General features: G+C 57.1%; 1 protein-coding gene across 1 annotated transcript in view; it reads right to left on the reverse strand.

Annotated features, from left to right (window-relative positions):
* Nucleotides 1–14,917, reverse strand: part of CACNG3 (calcium voltage-gated channel auxiliary subunit gamma 3) — a 33,850-nt gene extending 18,933 nt beyond the window's left edge. Inside the window, exon 1 of the mRNA XM_054080792.1 lies at nucleotides 14,579–14,917. Coding sequence (XP_053936767.1) covers nucleotides 14,579–14,789 — 211 coding nt within the window. The 5' untranslated portion in view covers nucleotides 14,790–14,917. The remainder of the gene's footprint in view (nucleotides 1–14,578) is intronic.
* Nucleotides 14,918–18,333: the final 3,416 nt, after the last annotated feature.

Genomic DNA, 18,333 nt, shown 5'->3' on the forward strand with positions numbered 1-18,333 from the left:
CAGTTCATCAATAGTTTTTACAGCTGCACAGTCAATCTTTAAAGCGCATTTAGCCTGGGAGGAGGCTCGGCGGGTTGTTTTCCTTGCAAAAGTGATATTAAATTCATTTTTTTTCTTCTTTTATAGCATTGATTTGAAGGTAAGCATTTGAACTTCAAATATGGGGCTGCCACTCAAGCACCCGCCTTTTTTATATATATATACAGATACACACACACTTCTGTCACATCTCCCTAACGATATAAATATTTGAAGCTTTCAGCTGATGCACTAGAAGGGACTTGATCCATCAAAGCCTACTTATTTCAGGGGGTTCAGTGGGCATCGTGCTGCACATTTGCCGGTGCTGGAGCCGGGGGTGCTGGCACCCTGCAAGCTTCAGGCTCTCCCTCCCTTTCCCTCGCCCAGCTGGCACCAGGCTTGCTCAGGGCAACCCAGGATCAGGGTCCGGCCACCCCTGTTTGCTATCGCGGGTACCAGAGCACATCCAGTGCCGATGGATTTAGCTTGCTGCCTGCTGGAGGCAGAGCCACCTCCTCACCATCTGCGGGAGGGGAAGAGAGCCCAAGGAAGGTGGTTCCAACGTCCCAGATGGGGAAAAGCAATATTGAAGAGTAGCACCATTGTTTCGCTCTTGACTTTTTTTGGAAGGGACCATCCATAGATGAGCATTAGGAGCAGACTTTGTTGGTGAATGAGCGATACCAACCTTGCCTTCCCCCCAAGAAATCAAAGCAGGCTACCCATGCCCTGGGAGGCTTTCCAGGCATTTAGAGCCATATACATCACCCAGCACTCGCTCTGCCCTGCTGCCTTCGGGAGGGCTTTGCTGCCACAGACTCCTCTGCGCTGCCGGACAGGCAGTGTGCTCCCTGCCTGGGGCAGCTATGGAAGGGAGGATGTTGCATCCTCTCTATCATCCACCACTTTGGGATTCCACAGCACTGAGACCCCAACACAGTGCAACCAGCTCCCCTGGGACCTTGAAACACTCTCCTGCCCACAGGCAGAAGGTGGGACTCCCCGATTTAAGGCTCTTGCTTCCCCTGCTCACACTGCAGCCCCAGCACTGCAGACACTGCATTTGGATAGCCTTAAGATAGGGAAGAGGACCACACTGCCAGCTACAAATCCGCTCTGCTTTCACATGTGTAAGACCCAGGCAAACTGCCCCACAGGTTCCCGAGCAGCTCCCACCATTGTCTTGGCCATAAACCAGTCTAACCTTCCCAAATCTGACTCAAAGCACAAACCATTTCACTAGAATAACTTCTGGGCTTCAAAACAACCCCAGCTCCCACATGGCTTCTCCCTTCAAGAAGGCAACAGGAGGGGAATAGAAATTTGAAGGGGGATAGAAGGCAAACAGAAAAAAACCCCAGAGAAGGATGGGCAAGCAGATAGCTTCACAGCTCATAGTAGCGCTTGCTATCTCCTTCCTGTTTGCATGAAATAAAGCAGAAATGCTCACCCTGCTGCTGCTGAAGCCAGGTGATGTTTTGCCCTCGACTTTGAGGACGGCAGAGCTGTGCCCCACAGCGCAGCATGGGCAGCGAGAGGGGCTGTGCCTGCCAGAGGCATGAGATTCCCCCAAGCACGCAGTGTCCCAGGACACACGCCGTGCAGCACAGGCAGCTCACACTGCCCTGGCTCTGCCAGCACCAGCACGCGAGCACTTACCCGGGGCTGCCCCAAAGGTTTCCTCCCCCAGGTTCAGCTCCGGCTCACAGCCAGAGCCCATCACCCCTGCCTCAGCACCCCCAGCCCTTTTAAAGGGTCTGGCCCGGTTGCAGCCCTGCAGTTTGGGCGCTGGTTAAACGCTCACAGCCCACACCTGCCTCACTCCTCATGATGCACCTGCAGATCTGGCCAAGGGAGAGGAGGGATGGGACAGCCTCTGACCAGCCCATGCATGTGTGGGGTTACAGCTCTGTGTGTGCTCCTCACCCCCTGCCCGCTCCCACCTCCGTCAGCTCCCTCAGGGCACAGCGCTTTCTGCTGGAGCTGTGCTCCTTATCTGCCCTCGGCGCTCAGCACGCGGCCCCCAGACTCCTTCACCTCGCCCGCTGCCAAGAGGGAACGATTCCCCCTCCGCGGGCTCCCTGCTCAGCTCCAGCAGCACAGGAATGTCTCAGAGGCTCCTCTGGCTCCCGCACAGAGATGGGGCAGGTGATGTTATCCCAAATTTACAGATGGGGAGCGCAGGGCTGGGGAGATGCAGCTCACAAGCGTCTGTTCATATTGGGTGTTCAGCTGGAGCTGTGCAGAGCCAGGGATTTCACAGCCCTCAGCACAGCCCTGGAAATAGGCTCTGTGCGGGAGGTGACAGCGCTGCCAGCAGGGCTAATGACGATGAAACCTGGACCCTGAGGAACAAAGCTCCAGGAGGCCAATGGGACGTTCCACTTCTCCTATTTTCTGGATGACTTTTCCTCATCCGGGGGGGGCAATCCGTCCACATCAACAATGCCAATAATTTCTAAGCGAGTGACTGAATTTGTGTACCCTAAAAAGCCCTTCCCTAAGGCTCAGGGCTGGTTCCGAGATCCTCCGGTGAGCGGCACAGACGCTATACCCAACGTACACACCGGGCTGCTGCAGCTTTCCAGACACTGCGCTCGTACTGAGCAGCGGGTGATGGAGAGCATCTCATGTGTTCCCAACACCCGCGACAGATGAGGCCACTGCGGGTTTGAATGGGCAGAGAGGGCCATTCTGCCCACGTCTTAGCATGCTGTACTGCACCACACCACATCACACACCACCACACACACTCTATTGCATCACACCTTACGGTACCGCACCGCTATTCCCCCCGGGGCCGAGCGCTTGCTGCCTGCAGACGGGCTGTGCTATGGGAGCACGGCTCAGGAGTGGAGGCGCTGCCACGTCTGTCTCTCACTTCAGCCGCGAGCGAGCAAGGACAAACAGGAATGCCATACGGCCCTCATCTACAGGGATGCACGGAGGCATCGAGGGGATGCACTGGTGGCCACAGCTCAGGAGCAAGGTCTTGCCCTTCTCCTGCTGCCGGCTGAGGCTGGGAAGCAGCAGCAGCTCTCCTGCATCCCATTGAATTCGGAAAGGTTGGGGCAATATGCAGAGAAGATATTATTTAAATCTATATTATTATTTAAAATTATTTAAATCATGCACGTACCACCCCCCGCCTTGGCATCCCTGTCGCCCCCGTGTCCTCCCCGGGGGTTCTCCTGCTGGGTGACTGCAGAAGCCCCAGTGTTCACCTATCCCCCCGCTAAGAGCTCTTGCATCCCAGGCTGCAGCTTTCCCGCTTCCTACCAAAGGTGCAGTCACTCCTGTCCCTCTTCAGCCTCTCACGTTGGAGGGAAGGACAAAGACTAATGTACAGAAAGCACTTTCATCCTTGGCTGAAGCATGCTGAGGAATGACAAGAGATTCTCCGGGCACATAGAGAAGGAGCCTCAGGGCAGCGAGAGGCTTCCAGACACCATCCTGCTGGCTTGGTGCTGTGCCGGGGGCTGGCAGGGGGGAGCGACGGGTCCCCAGCTGGAGGGGATCCTGCTCCACTGCCTCATGGGGCCCCCGTTTCCTCAGCCGGTTCGGTGGCAGCGTTGTGCCTGCTCGGCGGTGAAGCCGTGCGGCACAGCTGCTGCGCCGCGATAAGGTTTGCTCAGCTGAGCGAGGCTGTGCAGGCAAATGGAGGATTTGGCAAGGATGCTGTGCGGCCTGGCAGGACTGCCTGCCGGGGCAAAGCCGGAGCTGCTGCAGGCTCTGGGCAGAAGGGAAAGTCAACACGAGCTCACAGTCCGTCTCGTGAGGTGATAGTGACCTTCCCTGGCCGGACAAGCAGCCCCAGGGTCGGGTCAGGCAGGAGGAAACGCAGAGGGACAATAGTCGTCAACTCTCACAGCCCCTTGCAATTGCTCATGTGATGACGTTGTGTGATGCAGTTGATGATGCTGATGCATCAAAGCACTCCTCCAGCTGCAAAAAATAATTGTAAGTTGGTCTAACATCCAGCTGAGCATCAGGCAGCCTGTCCCGAGGGGCTCCTGCTCCCTCGCTGAGAGAGCCCAGCCTTGCCAGGGGGACAGAGGTGTCATCCCAGGTGCAGCTCTGCAGGGCATGAGCGGCTTGATGACGCAGCAGCACAAGCCAACACCGATTTCAGTAAGTTAAAATCAGGAATACTTTAAAAGGGCAGTTGCTTGCTGGTAGCCTCTCTGGGGGTTGCTTTCTCCTACCCTTGTGATACCAGGCACAAATGGAGAGTAAAGGTATAATTAGGGGCCAATTACCACATCATCAGCAAAACTGGAAAGAGGCACAAACACAAATGTCACCCTCAAATGCCACCTTTCACCAGCGCTTTCCCCTGCCAAGTCCCACAGGGTGTATTCCCAACGCCAGCAGCCCCCAGGCTCCCAGCAGCCCCCTGAGAACGAGGGGGTCCAACATCCCCATCCGCTCCTTCTGCCCACCTGGGGGCTCCTGTCCCAGCCAATTCTCCTCTTTCAATACAAACCACTTGGCAAAAGGCAAGAGCACAAAGCCCCCAGTGTGGGCAGAGGGATGGCAGGAGAGGCTGCTCCTCTGCCCCCCCCTTGCCGGCCTTATTTCCTTACGACCCTGTTCATCTTGGTGCGATAAAACAACACAGCTCCTAATAACCTGACGAGGGAGTGGCTGAGCCATCCTCTGCAGCCCGACAGCGCCGGGTCTGTCTATAGATTGTGGTGTCAAAAGATAAGAAACAGGCAATATCTGAGCAAATCATCACGCAGTATCACCTGTCCAGAAGCCACAATCATTTTTCCTGCCTCTCCCTGTGATGGCGATGAAAAACCCTGATGTTTTCAAGCTGTCAAATGCAGTCACTCACCCCGAGCGCAAGTCAATTTTCGCAAGGGTTAGGGAGACGAGCAAAGCCCGGGTATCTCACCGCAGGTTCCAAAATGGAGCAAATTCCTGTTGTGAGGAGACCGTTCCACCCGTTCTCCTTTGGGCAATTGAGCCGTGGGGCGGTGACAGCATCAGTGCTGGAAGGGCAGAAAAAGCACAGCTGAGGCAATGGGGGAAAGTGGGATGGAGGAATGGCCCACGGCAGCTGTAGCATCCTCGGACATCTTTGGAACTGAGATGGTGGTAAACGATGGTGAATCAGCCCTGAGGCTGCCTGCCATGGAGCACAGCGAGGATGGGAAAGTCACTGGCACGATGGGAGCGGCAGCAGCACTGCCCATCGCTGCCAGGCACCACCACTGCCCATCGCTGCCGGGTACCATCGCTGCCTCACGCTGGCCCTGAGTCCCCACGGGGCAGTGCAGGGCGATGGCTGCAGCTTCCCTCGACCGCAGCACGCACCCGCCTCTGGGAACCTGATTACCAACGATGTGCAAAACCTTAACGATGCGAAACCTTAAGTTGCTGTAAGAGCAACTCAATTATGATCTGGCCCTTTTGCCAGCGTTGGCCCAGAGGCAGAGCTGCTAAGGGAGACCAGCCAGGTTTTCTGCTCTTGCCAAAGGCAGCTGGCTCTCCTCTGGCTGTAGAATGTGAGCAAACCTGAATGCAGAACCCCCAGAACACTCTGTCCTCATATTTCTCTGGAGACCACAGATCACGCAGACATTTGTTCGTGCCCGCTCTCCTCCAACTTCTGTTCTGCATCCCTTTGCATCCCTCCCCACCTCAGACATGCGAGGGACTGGGCTAGGTAAGCGAAGCCATCGCTCAACAGCTTTACGTAGGGAAGCCCATCACGCAGCGTGCCTCTGGTCCAAAGAGTGACCTGGAGAGCCAAAGAGCTTCTGTCTCCAACAGAATCGTTCCAAAGGACACTGGACAGCTTAAAGCATGAAGCATACCCTGGCCTGAACTTTTTATTTTGAAGATACTGTTAAACACCCGTTCAAAGGAGATGTTAAAGGATAACACAAAGTTAATATAAGAACAGTTCAGGAAGCATCCCCGAGTGCCTCAGCTGACTCCCCAGCTTAGGACACAAGCGGTGTTCTCCACCAGGGGTTGGGGAACAGAGCTGCCACGCGGCGATGTGGCTGCTGCTCCTCCTCAGCACTGGTGGGAACCTCCTGGCGCTGCCGCAGAGCTGTCAGCACGCACCAGCCGAGGGAGAAGACACCAGTTGTCACCCCGGCAGTCATTCTTTATTACGGCAGGACTCTTCCTAATCAAAGGTGTATCTCGAGATGCCCACTGCTGTGAGGCCCCCAGGCAACCCACGGCTCATTACAGCGTGAGCAGAGAGACTGCACAGCGCCAACAGCAAGGGACATGTTCCTGGGGTGCCTCATCCTGGAGAAAAGCAAACAAAATGCTTGGATGCTGAGCTTGAAGGGTCAGCCAACGTGGACCTGCCCATGAAACCTCAGGAAGGGATGTGAAACCATCCTTGCCACACCAAGCCAAAATGCAGTCAAACGCCAGCTTGAAGGAAGCTGCTTCCAAGCACCATTTAAAAAAGTAAAGGGTGTTTTAGGCATTGTAGCACAGCTGCAGCCCTTCCTGAGGGGGGAGCAGGGCAGCAGGTGGGCAGGAGCCCTCCCTGGTCCCTCAACATAGCAGGAAACCCTTGCCAAGCACGCAGCCCCGCTCACACCCCGCTGCGCTCCCCTCTCGCTCCCTGTCTCTCTGTGGGTGCCTCGCAGTGACTCGGGAATGGGGTGAGCCCCTTCCCCTCGATGTTGATGACTATGGCAGCCTCGGCACCTGTCAGCAGTGCTGTGCCCTAATGGCAGCGGCTGTCCTGCAGCTGCAGCTGCCAGCGCAGGGCCACGGGTCAGCCAGCGGTGCTCATTGCCAACGGGAGCCAGGGATCAACGCTCCTTGCCAAGCAGGGCAGCGGCAGAGCAAGCCCCCTCCAATTATGGGTTAGCACGTTTATATCATTTTAAGAGCAATTTTGATTTTCCTGCAAAAGGAGGTTAATGTCTATTTATGAAGCGCACATTGTGTTCATTAAAAATCCATGGTGAAATCCATGGGAAAAGTAACCACTGAGATGCAAGAAGCACTGAGCAAGTTCACTCTCAGGCTGTTTCACCTCGTCTCATCCCACACAGCACAGGCAAGTGAAGAGCATCCCAGGTCTGGCCACCGGACCGTTACCTGAACCACTGAGCCAGAGAGCACCGCGGGGTCCTGCTGGGGTTGCTGGTGGGCTGGGAGGGGTCTTCACCCTACAGACCAGCAAAACCAGTGAATCATAGAATCGCTTGGTTGGAAAAGATCTTTGAGATCAGCAAGTCCAACTGTACCTGTCCACTACTAAACCATCCCCGAGCAACTCATCTATCCATCTTTTAAACCCCTTCAGGGATGGGGACTCCACACCCTCCCTGAGCAGCTGCTCCAGCGTCTGAGAATCTTTTTGGTATGTGCCTTTCCAGGAGCTGTATAAGAGATGAACATTAAAGAATCTTCACATTATAGAAGGCAAAACTCATGCAGAGAGTGCTTTACCAAAGGCCACGTAACTTGGCAGCGCAGCCACGCATCTCTCCCTGGTCCCTGGCTGCTCTCAGCAAACACCACCCACTGGCACCTCCTGGCCAGCCCGCGCCAGCACCCCAGCTCCTCGGGGACTGGGAGAGGAGGATCCGACATCAATCAGTGGGGCATCCTCCCCCAGACCACAGCTACGCATCACGGCTTGCAGCCTTCATTAACCATCCCTAATTATTTACAGCCATAATGGAGATAGTGACCTTGCATGGGAATAAAACCCACTGGAGCCTCATTCAAATTCTGACTTCCACCTCTATTAAACAGTAACAGCTCTTGAGATGACAGACTCTGCACCACGCCTATGCAGCAATAAAATGCCTCTTTCTGAGCTGTTCACAGCATACATTTTGCTCATCACGTGCCGCTCCCAGGCAGTGTGGGAAACAGCTCCCTACACCACCCCAGAAGATAGGATTTTTTTTGCCTGGATAAACGCTGCAGCATCCCAAGAGGGGAAATTCTGCACACCCTGTTGGAAGCGCTGGTTTCTCAAAGCAGAGCTGGTGGCAGTGAGCTGAAGCCGAACTCCTCTCCGGACACCTTCCAAAGAGCAGTGAGATCCCGGCTGCGCCGGCTGGCAGCGGCCACGGCTCCCTCTCTGTCCAGAAGGATTTTGATGGCTCTTGCCATTTGGCCACATGCCACAAGAACATAGATCTGGAGCCGGCCGAGGGTCCAGCCAGCCTGATTTCCATCTCTAACAGGGGACAGCAATTGACACTTATCATTTACATCCACCAAGCCCAGGTTTGGGGATTTCCAAAGTCAGATGTTATGCCTGAGACATCGGTCATGACACCTGCAGAGCCCCATGACTGAAGCACTTGTTCCACCTTGCTTTGACCCCAGGGTGGTGGGTGGGCTGTCCCTCTGCAGCGCTGCCGGCTGGGGAGGCTGTGTGGGTGCGGGGAAGGGCTGGCAAACCTGCAGTGTGGTGAATACATCAGGTGTTCTCAAATGGGGAACTGGGCCCTCCTCACCTTCACCAATCACTGCCACCTGAGATGCCTCCACCATCTACTTTCCATCACACAAGCTAACGTGACACCCCCTTGCTCTCAAATAACCCCTCCCAGTTCATCTCCCAACATCTCCCTCGCTGATACAGACCCGACCTGTCTCCCTCCCCATCACCTCCAGCCCACGCTGGTCCTCTCCGCACAGCCATCACGCCAGGACTGTCCTCACCAGCAGTGCCGGAGCTGGTTGGCATCCCCAGGACAGAGCCACGTGTAGGGGCTGCCAGATCGGGGGGCTGGGGCAGGGGGGGCAGCCTGGATCCCTACAGAGAGCTTGGCAGCTGTGGCAGAGAGAGCATCACCGCAGAGCTGGACCAAGAGCACCGTGGAGAAGTGCTCAATTGCGAGACGGGCTGTTGATGAGAATCTATTACAGACACCAACCAGACAGAGGAACAGGATGAGCAGCTTCTTAAATACCCACCTATAATGAGTAGCGAGAAAAAGTGCTCTATCATGGATGATTGCAATCTCAGGGACATTTGCTTGGCGCTTTTAAAAATTAAAGATAATAACTTTCTAACAGAAACAATATTGCTGTCACCTTGGGGAAATTCTCTGCTTGGCCTCATGCAGAAGGGCTGCGAGGAGCTGAAAACAGGGGAAGAGCTGGTGGCTGTCCAGGGGCAGCTGCTTCCAGCCTGGTTTAATGCCTTTGGTGCGAGCGAGCTCAGCTCAGCGGAGCCAAAAGCAACCACAGACAAAACCAACAGGAGGAAAATGTAAATGCAGGAGCACGACTGCTACTCCGGAGCAAGGGCAGAGTGCTTCCCTGGCACACCAGGCTCCTGCCAGGCCTGCCGGAAGGGCAACCGAAACCGGCAACTAAAGAAATAAAAATGAGGGCTTTTGATACTGGAAGAAGCAGTTGGGACACGTACGTGGCTGAAGGGAGAAGCTACTGGGATAATTTAAAATGAACCTGCACTGGACAGGTTTGAGCAAGACAAGGAGGAATTCTTTAGTCACACTAGAAGAAAGGAGCTTCACCGCTGGTACAAATCACTACCAGATCATGACGGTGCGAGTGTCAGTCATGAAGCGGCAGTGACGCACAATTATTTATTCATCAGCTACCTCTGTTCTGTGCTCGGAGACAAATAGACTCCTGTATTCCACCAGGAGTTCGGGAGGATGCTAAACAGCGACTATCACATGTAAACACGAAACTGGTAGGACCAGAGAGCTTTCTCCCCAGAGCACCCAGAGAATGGGCTGAGAAGACTTCTGAAGATCAAAATTGGGTTTCAATAAACGTTAGCGTTCGGTTAGATTTCTAGAAGAGAGGAAAAGCTGGTTGAATGCCACGAGGGATGGTGCTGGGCAGTGGAAGGAGATGCAGCCCCCAGCATCGCCTGGGCATGAGGTGGGCAGCAGCAGGAGGAGCCGCGGATGAGGTAAATGTCAGCAGCCTTGCGGAAAATGGATTTAACAAACTTCATAAATTCTTCTTGATATGGTTACAAATTCAGTTGATAAAGGAAATAGGTAACATAATACATTGAGAGCTCCACAGAGTATTTGATTTAGCTCTCCTGAAGAAGTATAAGACCAGTATCATGTAGAATCAACAGCGCTTTATTAAAGGGACTGAAGCAGATTGCAGAGGTCGTACACTGTCAGCCAGAGGGATGTTTCTACATGGGAGTGCCTGTTACCAGAACAGCGTTGAGCTATAACGACATCTTTATCAAGAGTATTAAAGAAAACATGAAATAATTGTGGGTTAAAGAGGTAAACGGCAGAGAGAAGACTGACTGCAATGTTAATGATGGAGATGGAGCAGGGACACAGGCAAATCCACTCAACCCAGGGCGAGGGGATCATTTAGTCACGGTCATTTTTATAGGCAAGGCTGAGGTTTTACAGTTAGGGACCGGGACAGTGAGTCATTTCGGTGCAGGAGATGATACCCTGACACCCGGCAGAACAAGAGGGTCTGGGGGTCACGGTGGATCACCACGTGTGGGAGCTCCCTGGGGTGCTGTAGCTCAGAGGGCTAAGGTGACCCACGGGTGTGAAACCAGATTACCAACACGCAGACAAAAGGAAAACCAGCTTGCGTGGTGATGCGAGACAAGTATTAGAGATTATTTCTCACGTTCAAAGGGAGTTTGAGGGGTTCATTCCTCTTTCAGGTGCAACAACTGGCCTGGGGACAAAGCAGATTCACCCTCAGCTCAAGCCTCTAGGACTGACCATCTACCTACAGCGCACCAGGAGCCAAGCAGCGTTTGCAGGTCAGGTGTAGAAATGGCCCAGAAGGGCCCTCTGGGCTGTAGGGCTCAGCTGACAACACTCACAGTATCAGGGGTTAACCTAGACAGCATCCCCACAAAAAAGAACAAGACTCAAGCAAAGCTCTCCAGGTCTGGCAGGGAGGAATTATCCCCACGGTGAAGGCTGTGTCGATGCTGCTGGGGAGGACTGGAGGCAGGGGGCTGGGATAGGTCTGAATGGGAGAGCTTGGCTGAGGAACGGCCTTGGGTCCCTGTGTCCTTGGGCAGCCACGGGCAGATGTGTCCTCTGCAAACTGCCCTGCGTCCCCTGCAAACCACCCCGCATCCCATCCCAGCAGCGGACACCCCCAAGGGATGGCAGGACACCCCGCGTCCTCCAGGAGGGAGCCAGGCAGAGCAACACTTGTGGTCTGCCAGAAATGCCAGAGCACTTCATTCTGATGAGGGAAACGAAGGAGGAAAGGAAAAGTACCACATTGCCTCAAACCATGATATTTCAAGCAGCCTTGGCCAAATCCTCCCTCTACTTCTGCCTGTTTCGGCTCCGCATGATGCCATGGAGCCAGTCCCAATCTATACCACGCAGCAGGGAGGACAAGGAGGCTCCCTGCATTTAATGATGCTGAATTTAATTATGTTTGATGAAAACCAAAGTTCTTTTACTTGCCGACAACCAACACATGCCTAAGCAGCCTATTTCTCAACTTTAGCTTTCTCCTCAAAGTGCCGTGCATTTCTCTACCTTTTATATTAACAAAGAAGGCACAGAGGAAACCAACTGACAGAAAAGAGCCCCAGAGGAGACACGCCGATAAACACCAGCCACACCTCACCGGGGAGGACAGGACACCACCTCCTAAATGCTCACACGATGTAAAAGCTATAACTGGCATTCAGACATTGTGATGTAAAGCAGTGGCTATCCCAGCACAGCAGCCTGGGCTCCAGATGTTGAGGCAACCACGACTTTGTGTTTTCCAGCGTGGGTGTCTCTTACATCGGTCTGCGGCGGCTTCATTCAAGATTTATCCGCTCTCGCCTATGGGCTTCTGCCGCTCACGTGGTGCGAGCGGCTCCCACGCAGGCGCTGCGCGTGTGTGACTGACATGGATTTAAAGAGCATCTGCGACGGAGTGTGTACCCAGCGCTCACGTCGGTCATTTTAATAATCTGCCGCGTATGCTCAGCCAGACGAGCAGCTGGAGCTCGCCGCTTCGCCCCCTGACCCCCCATCAGCACACACCCCAAACCCTCTCTGGCAGTGGAAAGTTCAAGGCTGCGGTGCTCGCGGTGGTCTGAGCGCACTGCCTGGTGCCAAGAGCATCTTCTGCGCCACGGGAGAACCAGCCCTTTTGACTAACCGCGTCCATTCCCAGCACAGGATGGTAAAGGGCAACCTTTGTCTGGTTTTCAAGCCAGATACAAAAAGTGCACAGAAATCAGAGGCACTACAAGGCCCTGCCAGCAGGAATCAGACATAAAAGTACTGGATGCAGGGGCTCAGCACCCAGCACTGCCCCAGCAGAGCAGCCACAGCACCCATTCTCAGCTCCAAGGGGGACTTGGTCCAGGCTGCAGCTCTGTCCTTCCTCCGTGGCGAAATGTGTTTGAGTTCAGCACAGCTCAGCTAGCGGGAAGTTTTCCCTTCCTGGCATCGCATCAGTTAACAGCCTGTGAGACACCAGCTCGCTTCCCCAGCAAAATTCAGGAGGGTGGTGAGCAGCACCGTCGCAGCCCCCAGCACCGTCGCAGCCCCACGTGCTCACCCCGAGCACCGGCTGGGACCCTCCCCACCCAGCCAGCGACTGGGTGCCGCGTTCCCCCGCAGCCCCACTGCCCACGCACACACGGCGTGATGGAGCCAGTGCCCAGCGCGAGGCCTCGACTGTGCCACAGGTACAGCCAAGCAGCACCGGCACCGCACTGTGCCGAGCTCCCACCTGGGCAGCGTGGCAATACCGTCCCAAAGGAGAAGGTGCAGTGGGAAGGGATGAGCCCCACGGCAAGGCTGTGCCCCGCTGCTCCCAGCCCCGCGCCTGAGCTCAGCGCAAGGGGCTGTGATTCAGCTCGGAGCTCTGGCACGGCACCGTTTAAGCCCTTTCCCCAGTGCGCTGTGCCCAGGAGACCGGGGCCTCTCCAGCTCCTTCCCAAGCAGTGATTTATCACAGTGAGGGAAACATAAAACACTCGCTGAAAAAAAAATACAGCCAGCAAAACCAAGAATTTTGGAAATTACTCATGCCTCCAGCGATCCCATCGTTCACAGCCCTGGCTGCTGCCTCCTTGGCTCCCTCAGCCCGAGAGGGGAGATAGATTATCTCAAATTATTTATTATGGAATTAGAGCATGATCCAAACCCCTCCTTGAATCAATAAGAAAGCTCCGACTGACTTCGACGTGTTTAAGACTGAGCACCAGGAACAGGCAGGGCAGCTCTGCATCTGTGGCCGTGACTCACCGAGAACTTTCTAACGTGGAGGGAGCAGCTCGGCCGCCACGGCTCGCTTGCCCCCACCAGCAGAGGCGTCGCTCCCAGGCTGGGGGGAGCCTGACGCCCCAGGACAGTGGGGCAGGACCCCTCGATACGCAGCACACCGACTGCTCCCATTGATTTTCAAAGTTACAGCCCGGTGTGATTCCATCAACTGTGGTTTTGCTGCGCAGGTACGAGCACCTGGCTGTGCTCAAGCTCACGTTTAAGCACACCCTGTGGATGCCCAGAGAAATTCCAATGAGCAGTTTTGGGTCAAAACTACCCCCAAAGCTTGGCCTGGGCTGCAGGAGGGCAGCAGCCACCGTGGCCTCTCCAGTGAAGCTGCAGGAGCGAAGCAACGGGGCGAAGCGGGAAGGCCGGACAGGCAGGAGTCCAGCCGTGGAGCTGCCATGGTGAGGCAGCTCGGCCGTGGGGCAGGCTGTGGGGCTGCTGTGGGGGAGCAGCCTGGCTGTGGGGCAGGCTATGGGGCTGCTGTCAGGGAGTAGTGTGGTGGTGGGGCTGCCGTGGTGAAGCATCCTGGCAGGCTGTGGGGCTGCTGTAGGGGAGCAGCCCAGCCGTGGGGCTGCTGTGGGGCTGCTATGGTGTAGCAGCCCGGCTGTGGGGCTGCTGTGGGGCTGCTGTAGGGGAGCAGCCCAGCCGTGGGGCTGCTGTGGGGCTGCTATGGTGGAGCAGCCCAGCTGTGGGGCTGCTGTGGGGCTGCTGTGGGGCTGCTGTGGGGCGCATCCCCGCGGGAGAAGCCGCGATGGGGCAGCCCCAGTGCACCTCGCTGCCGTTCGGTGGGGAAGGGCTGGCACCAGGGACACGGTGCCCGCGGCCCTCGGGAACCGGGGAAAGCTGCGGGGCTCCGAGGGGTTAAACGGAGGACCTGTGGCCGCTATGCCCGGAGCGGTGCGGGGATGCTCAGCGCGGAGCCTCCGCAGGGCTCCCGCGGCCGGACCTGGCCGGGAGGGGACCGGGGAGGGACAGGAAGGGGTGAGCGGAGCGGAGCAGCCGGGAGAGAACAGGAGGGGATGGCACGGGGGGGAAGAAGGGGGAGACACGGCGGGGCAGCCAGGAGGGGACATGGGGGGGGGTGGTGGTGGTAATGGTGGGTCAGCCCGGGGAGAAGGGACAGGAAGGGATAAAAAGGTGGGGCAGCCCCGAGAGGGGACAGGAGGGGATGGCATGGAGGGGAAGCAGAGGGGGGCACGGTGGGGCAGCCCAGCCAGGAGGGGACAGCAGGGGAAGCGCCCCGGGGAACACGCTGTGGCCGGCGCTGGGCTGGGGTCCCCCCCCTTAACTCCGGGGCAGGACCCCCCCGGCGGGGCTGTCGGTACCTTCGAGGCAGCACGTCCTCCAGAGCCCCGAGTGGGTCATCACCTCCTCGTTCTTGCGGCTCGTATCGTTGTCGCCCGCGGACTTAGTCCTGCACACGCCGCGCGAGTAGAGCCAGTAGTCGGTGCCCACGGCGATGGTCATGAGGCTGAAGGCTGCGAAGGCTCCCACCGTGGTGACGAGCATCTGGACGCCTCTGTCACACATCCTCATGCTGCTTCATCCTCCGGCGGCGGCTCGCTGGGGACGGGCCGAGCCGCCGCCCGCCGCGCTCCCTGCCCGGCTCCTCATGCCCGCCGCCCGCCGGGGCCCCCCCGCGCCCAGCGGGGCCGCCCAGCCCCGGGGCGCCCGGCCCGCACCGCCCGCCGCGGGCAGCGCCGGCTCCGCCTCGACCGGCACCTCCCCCGGGGGGCGGAGGCGGCCCCGGGACGGGACGGAGGGCGGGGGAGGGGAGCCCACCCGGGGGTGGGGGGATCGCGGTGGGACGGGGACCGGGAATGGGGAGGGATGGGGAGCCCACCCCGGGGGACGGGAATGAGGATTGGGGATGCTCCGGGGAGGCGGGGGTGGGGGAATAGGGAGTACCACCCCGGGATGCCGGGACTGGGGGGGGGGGACGACTGCGGCTGCCTGAGGGGACCGGGAAGGGGGAGCCCACCCTGGGATGCCGGGAGGGGACTGGGGCTGCTCCAGGGGAGCCGCGGATGGGGAATCCACCCAGGAGACCGAGAGGCAATGGGGAGGGGGAGAGCACCCCAGGATGCTGGGAGGGAACGGGGACCGGGACTGCCCCGGGATGGGGAGCCCACCCGGGGATGCCGGGACTGGGTGCGGAGAGGGACTGGAACTGGGACTGCCCCGGGGGGGGGGGGGGGGGGGAGGGAAGCGGCACCCGGTGGTGAGGAGGAATGGGGAGCCCACCCCGGGGTACCGGGAGGGGATGGGAACCAGGGTGACCCGGGGGAAGGAGGGCCCCCCCCGGGGGCTGGGACAGGGCAGGGGACTCCTGCACAGGAGTAGGGGCCGGGACTGCCCCGAGGGGGGGGTCAGGCAGGGGACCCCTACCCCGGGGTGCCCCAGGGGACCCAGAACCAACAGGGGCCCCTGGGTGCTGGGACCGGGACCCTCAGCCCCACCGCTGCCCCCCTGTACCGGGGCTGCTTCTCCAGATCAGGGCACCCCCAGAGCCGGGGCAGCGGGGGCACGGCAGTGCTGGGGCTGCCCCAGCTCCTGCCCCGCTGCCAGGAGCCTTCGGGCACTGCCTGCCCCGGGACAGCTGGTTTTGTCACCAAAGCCAGCCCGGGTGCCAGCAAGCAGCTGCTGCACCTTGGGGTGTTCTCCATCTACGTTGCGCATCCGAAGCTTTTGCCACCCGCTAAGCCCTCACTCTCTCCCTGTGCCTCTGCTGTCTCCTCGTCTCAAACATTTTTGCAGCCAGTTGGATGAGCTTATGACTCATGCGACCTTTTGAATAAGTCCCATAATATACCTACCTCTTAAATTAAGTCTTTTAAGGGCTACGGGTGAGACAGGAAAGCAAATCATTTACCAGATAGCTTGTGCTTCCACAGTTCTCATCTGTATGCACGCACAGGTAGGTGCCAGTTATTTACTCCCAAAAATGTAAACAGAAAATTACGAAGGTTACAAAGAAATCCGGTACTGAGAAATTAAGAAATGTGGAAATTAAGCACACTTCTCAACCTTAAATCACCTCCTTTGTGCATCTCATTAGGCTGAGCATGCTGATTGCAACGCTGCGCTGCGTCTCACCCAGTTCCCAGCCCCGGCTCACGCCGCTTTCTTCCGTGGGCTCTGCTCAGAGCTCGGGTGGGGGCAGAGCCCGGGCTGTCCTGGCTGCACAGCACCAGCTCCTACCGTTCCAGTGTTCCCACCCAGAAAGCCGTGGTGCCCTGCGCACTGGTGGCCCACGGCCCTCTCTGATGAGGGCAAGAATGGAGACTCGGGGTTGTGGCCAGCAGCGCAGAACCATGGAATGTATTGGGTTGGAAGAGACCTCAAAGCCCACCCAGTTCCACCTAAATGGATGAAAAGGCTTTTAGGTCTTCATAGAATCATAGAATGGTTTGGGTCTGAAGGGACATCATAGTCCATCCAGTCTCACCCCCTGCCATGGACAGGGACACCTCCCACTGGATCAGAGGCTCCAAGCCCCATCCAACCTCTCCTGGAACATCTCCAGGGATGGGGCAGCCACCACTGCTCTGGGCACCCTGGGCCAGGGCCTCCCCACCTTCATTGTGAAAAATTTCTTCCTAATGTCTAATCTAAATCTTTCCCCTTCCAATGTTAAAACTTTCCCCCCTCATCCTGTCACACCAAGCCCCTATAAAACCCCCTCCCCAGCTTTCCCGCAGCCCCTTTCAGTGCTGGAAGCTGCTCTAAGGTCTCCCCGGAGCTTTCTCTTCTCCAGGCTGAACAACTCAACTCTCTCAGCCTGTCCTCCTACGAGAGGCGCTCCAGCCCTCGGATCATCTTTGTGGGCCTCCTTTGATCCCATTCCAGCAGATCCAAAGCTGTGTCACAGGGGTGTTTTTTGGTGCATTTTTTGAGGAGGGGCTGTAGTTCCCAGTTTCTGGTGTCACACCCGACAGTCACACCTTGGCGTCACATCAAGGTGAGCCCCGCCTGCGGCTGCACCTGGGGGATTTTCCCGAGCGACCGATGGGTACCACGCTGGTGGCACAGGGCGTGGAGAGCCCACGCTTCTCAGGGACAGCCGCCTCTGCCGCGGCATTACTCTGCCTGGTCCTGCCACCCCCCGCGCTCCCACCGCCTGTCACCCAGCGCCCGCGGCGCGTGGGGCAGAGCTTGACGCCAGCACCATGCCCGGCCCCCATCCTGCGCAGAGGCAGGCGGCCGGGGGGGAAGGCAGCAAAGATATCTCACACCTACAGCGAAGGGGCTGCAAATTGCATTCTGAGTGGGGGATTTTGCAGCCTTAATTGTGTTATTTTAACACAGTGTGCGTAGGTGTGTACGGAGTGCACATGTACCATTTCCTAGGCTTTTAACAAAGTAAACTCAAACAGATTCAAAGTCCACGTTGGATCGTGTTGGCCCTCACACGGGCTGGTGGCGGGGGCACCGCTTATACCCCTTTTCCACTTGTTGCACGGAGCAGGCAGTCCCAGGAGTGAGCCTGGAGCTGCTGCTCCAGGGGATGTACCTGGAGTCACTAAGGTTTCCAGCCAACAAAAAACTGAGGATGTTGCCATCCCGCTTTGAAGCTCAGCCCCTGGAAGCAGCGTGCGCACAGCCTGGCACCCTGCTTTGCAGCCAGCTCCAACCCCAGCCGCCTCTCGCTGTTCCCTGCCTTATCCATCACCACCCACCCGCTCATGGACCTGGGCCCTTCCGAGCTGGGCAAAGTAGGAAGAAATAATAGAAATCAGCCCATGCTGATTTTACAACTTGTGCAAAAAAATAAAAAAAAAGAGCTGTCCTTGCAGGCAGAAATGTCCTAAACTCAGATCTGTTGGGTTTTGTCCTTTCAAATCCAGCGATGAAAGCTCTGCTGCATTTAAATTGGCAAAGTGACAGAAAGTAAGTAGTCAGAAATAATCCCTCGCTGGATTAGGTTTTTTCCTTGAAGGAAGAGAGGCTCTGATACAAGGCGAGTTTAGGTCATTAGCAATGCAGGGAGATGCTGAGCCCCAGCCTTGCCTAGTCTTCACTTCATCTCCCTGCTCCCGGGGGCTGTGAGGGGATAAGGACTCCCGAGAACACGTGTTCA

The sequence above is a fragment of the Cuculus canorus genome, chromosome 15 (genome assembly GCF_017976375.1).
Source record: "Cuculus canorus isolate bCucCan1 chromosome 15, bCucCan1.pri, whole genome shotgun sequence".
NCBI classification, from domain to species: Eukaryota; Metazoa; Chordata; class Aves; order Cuculiformes; family Cuculidae; genus Cuculus; species Cuculus canorus.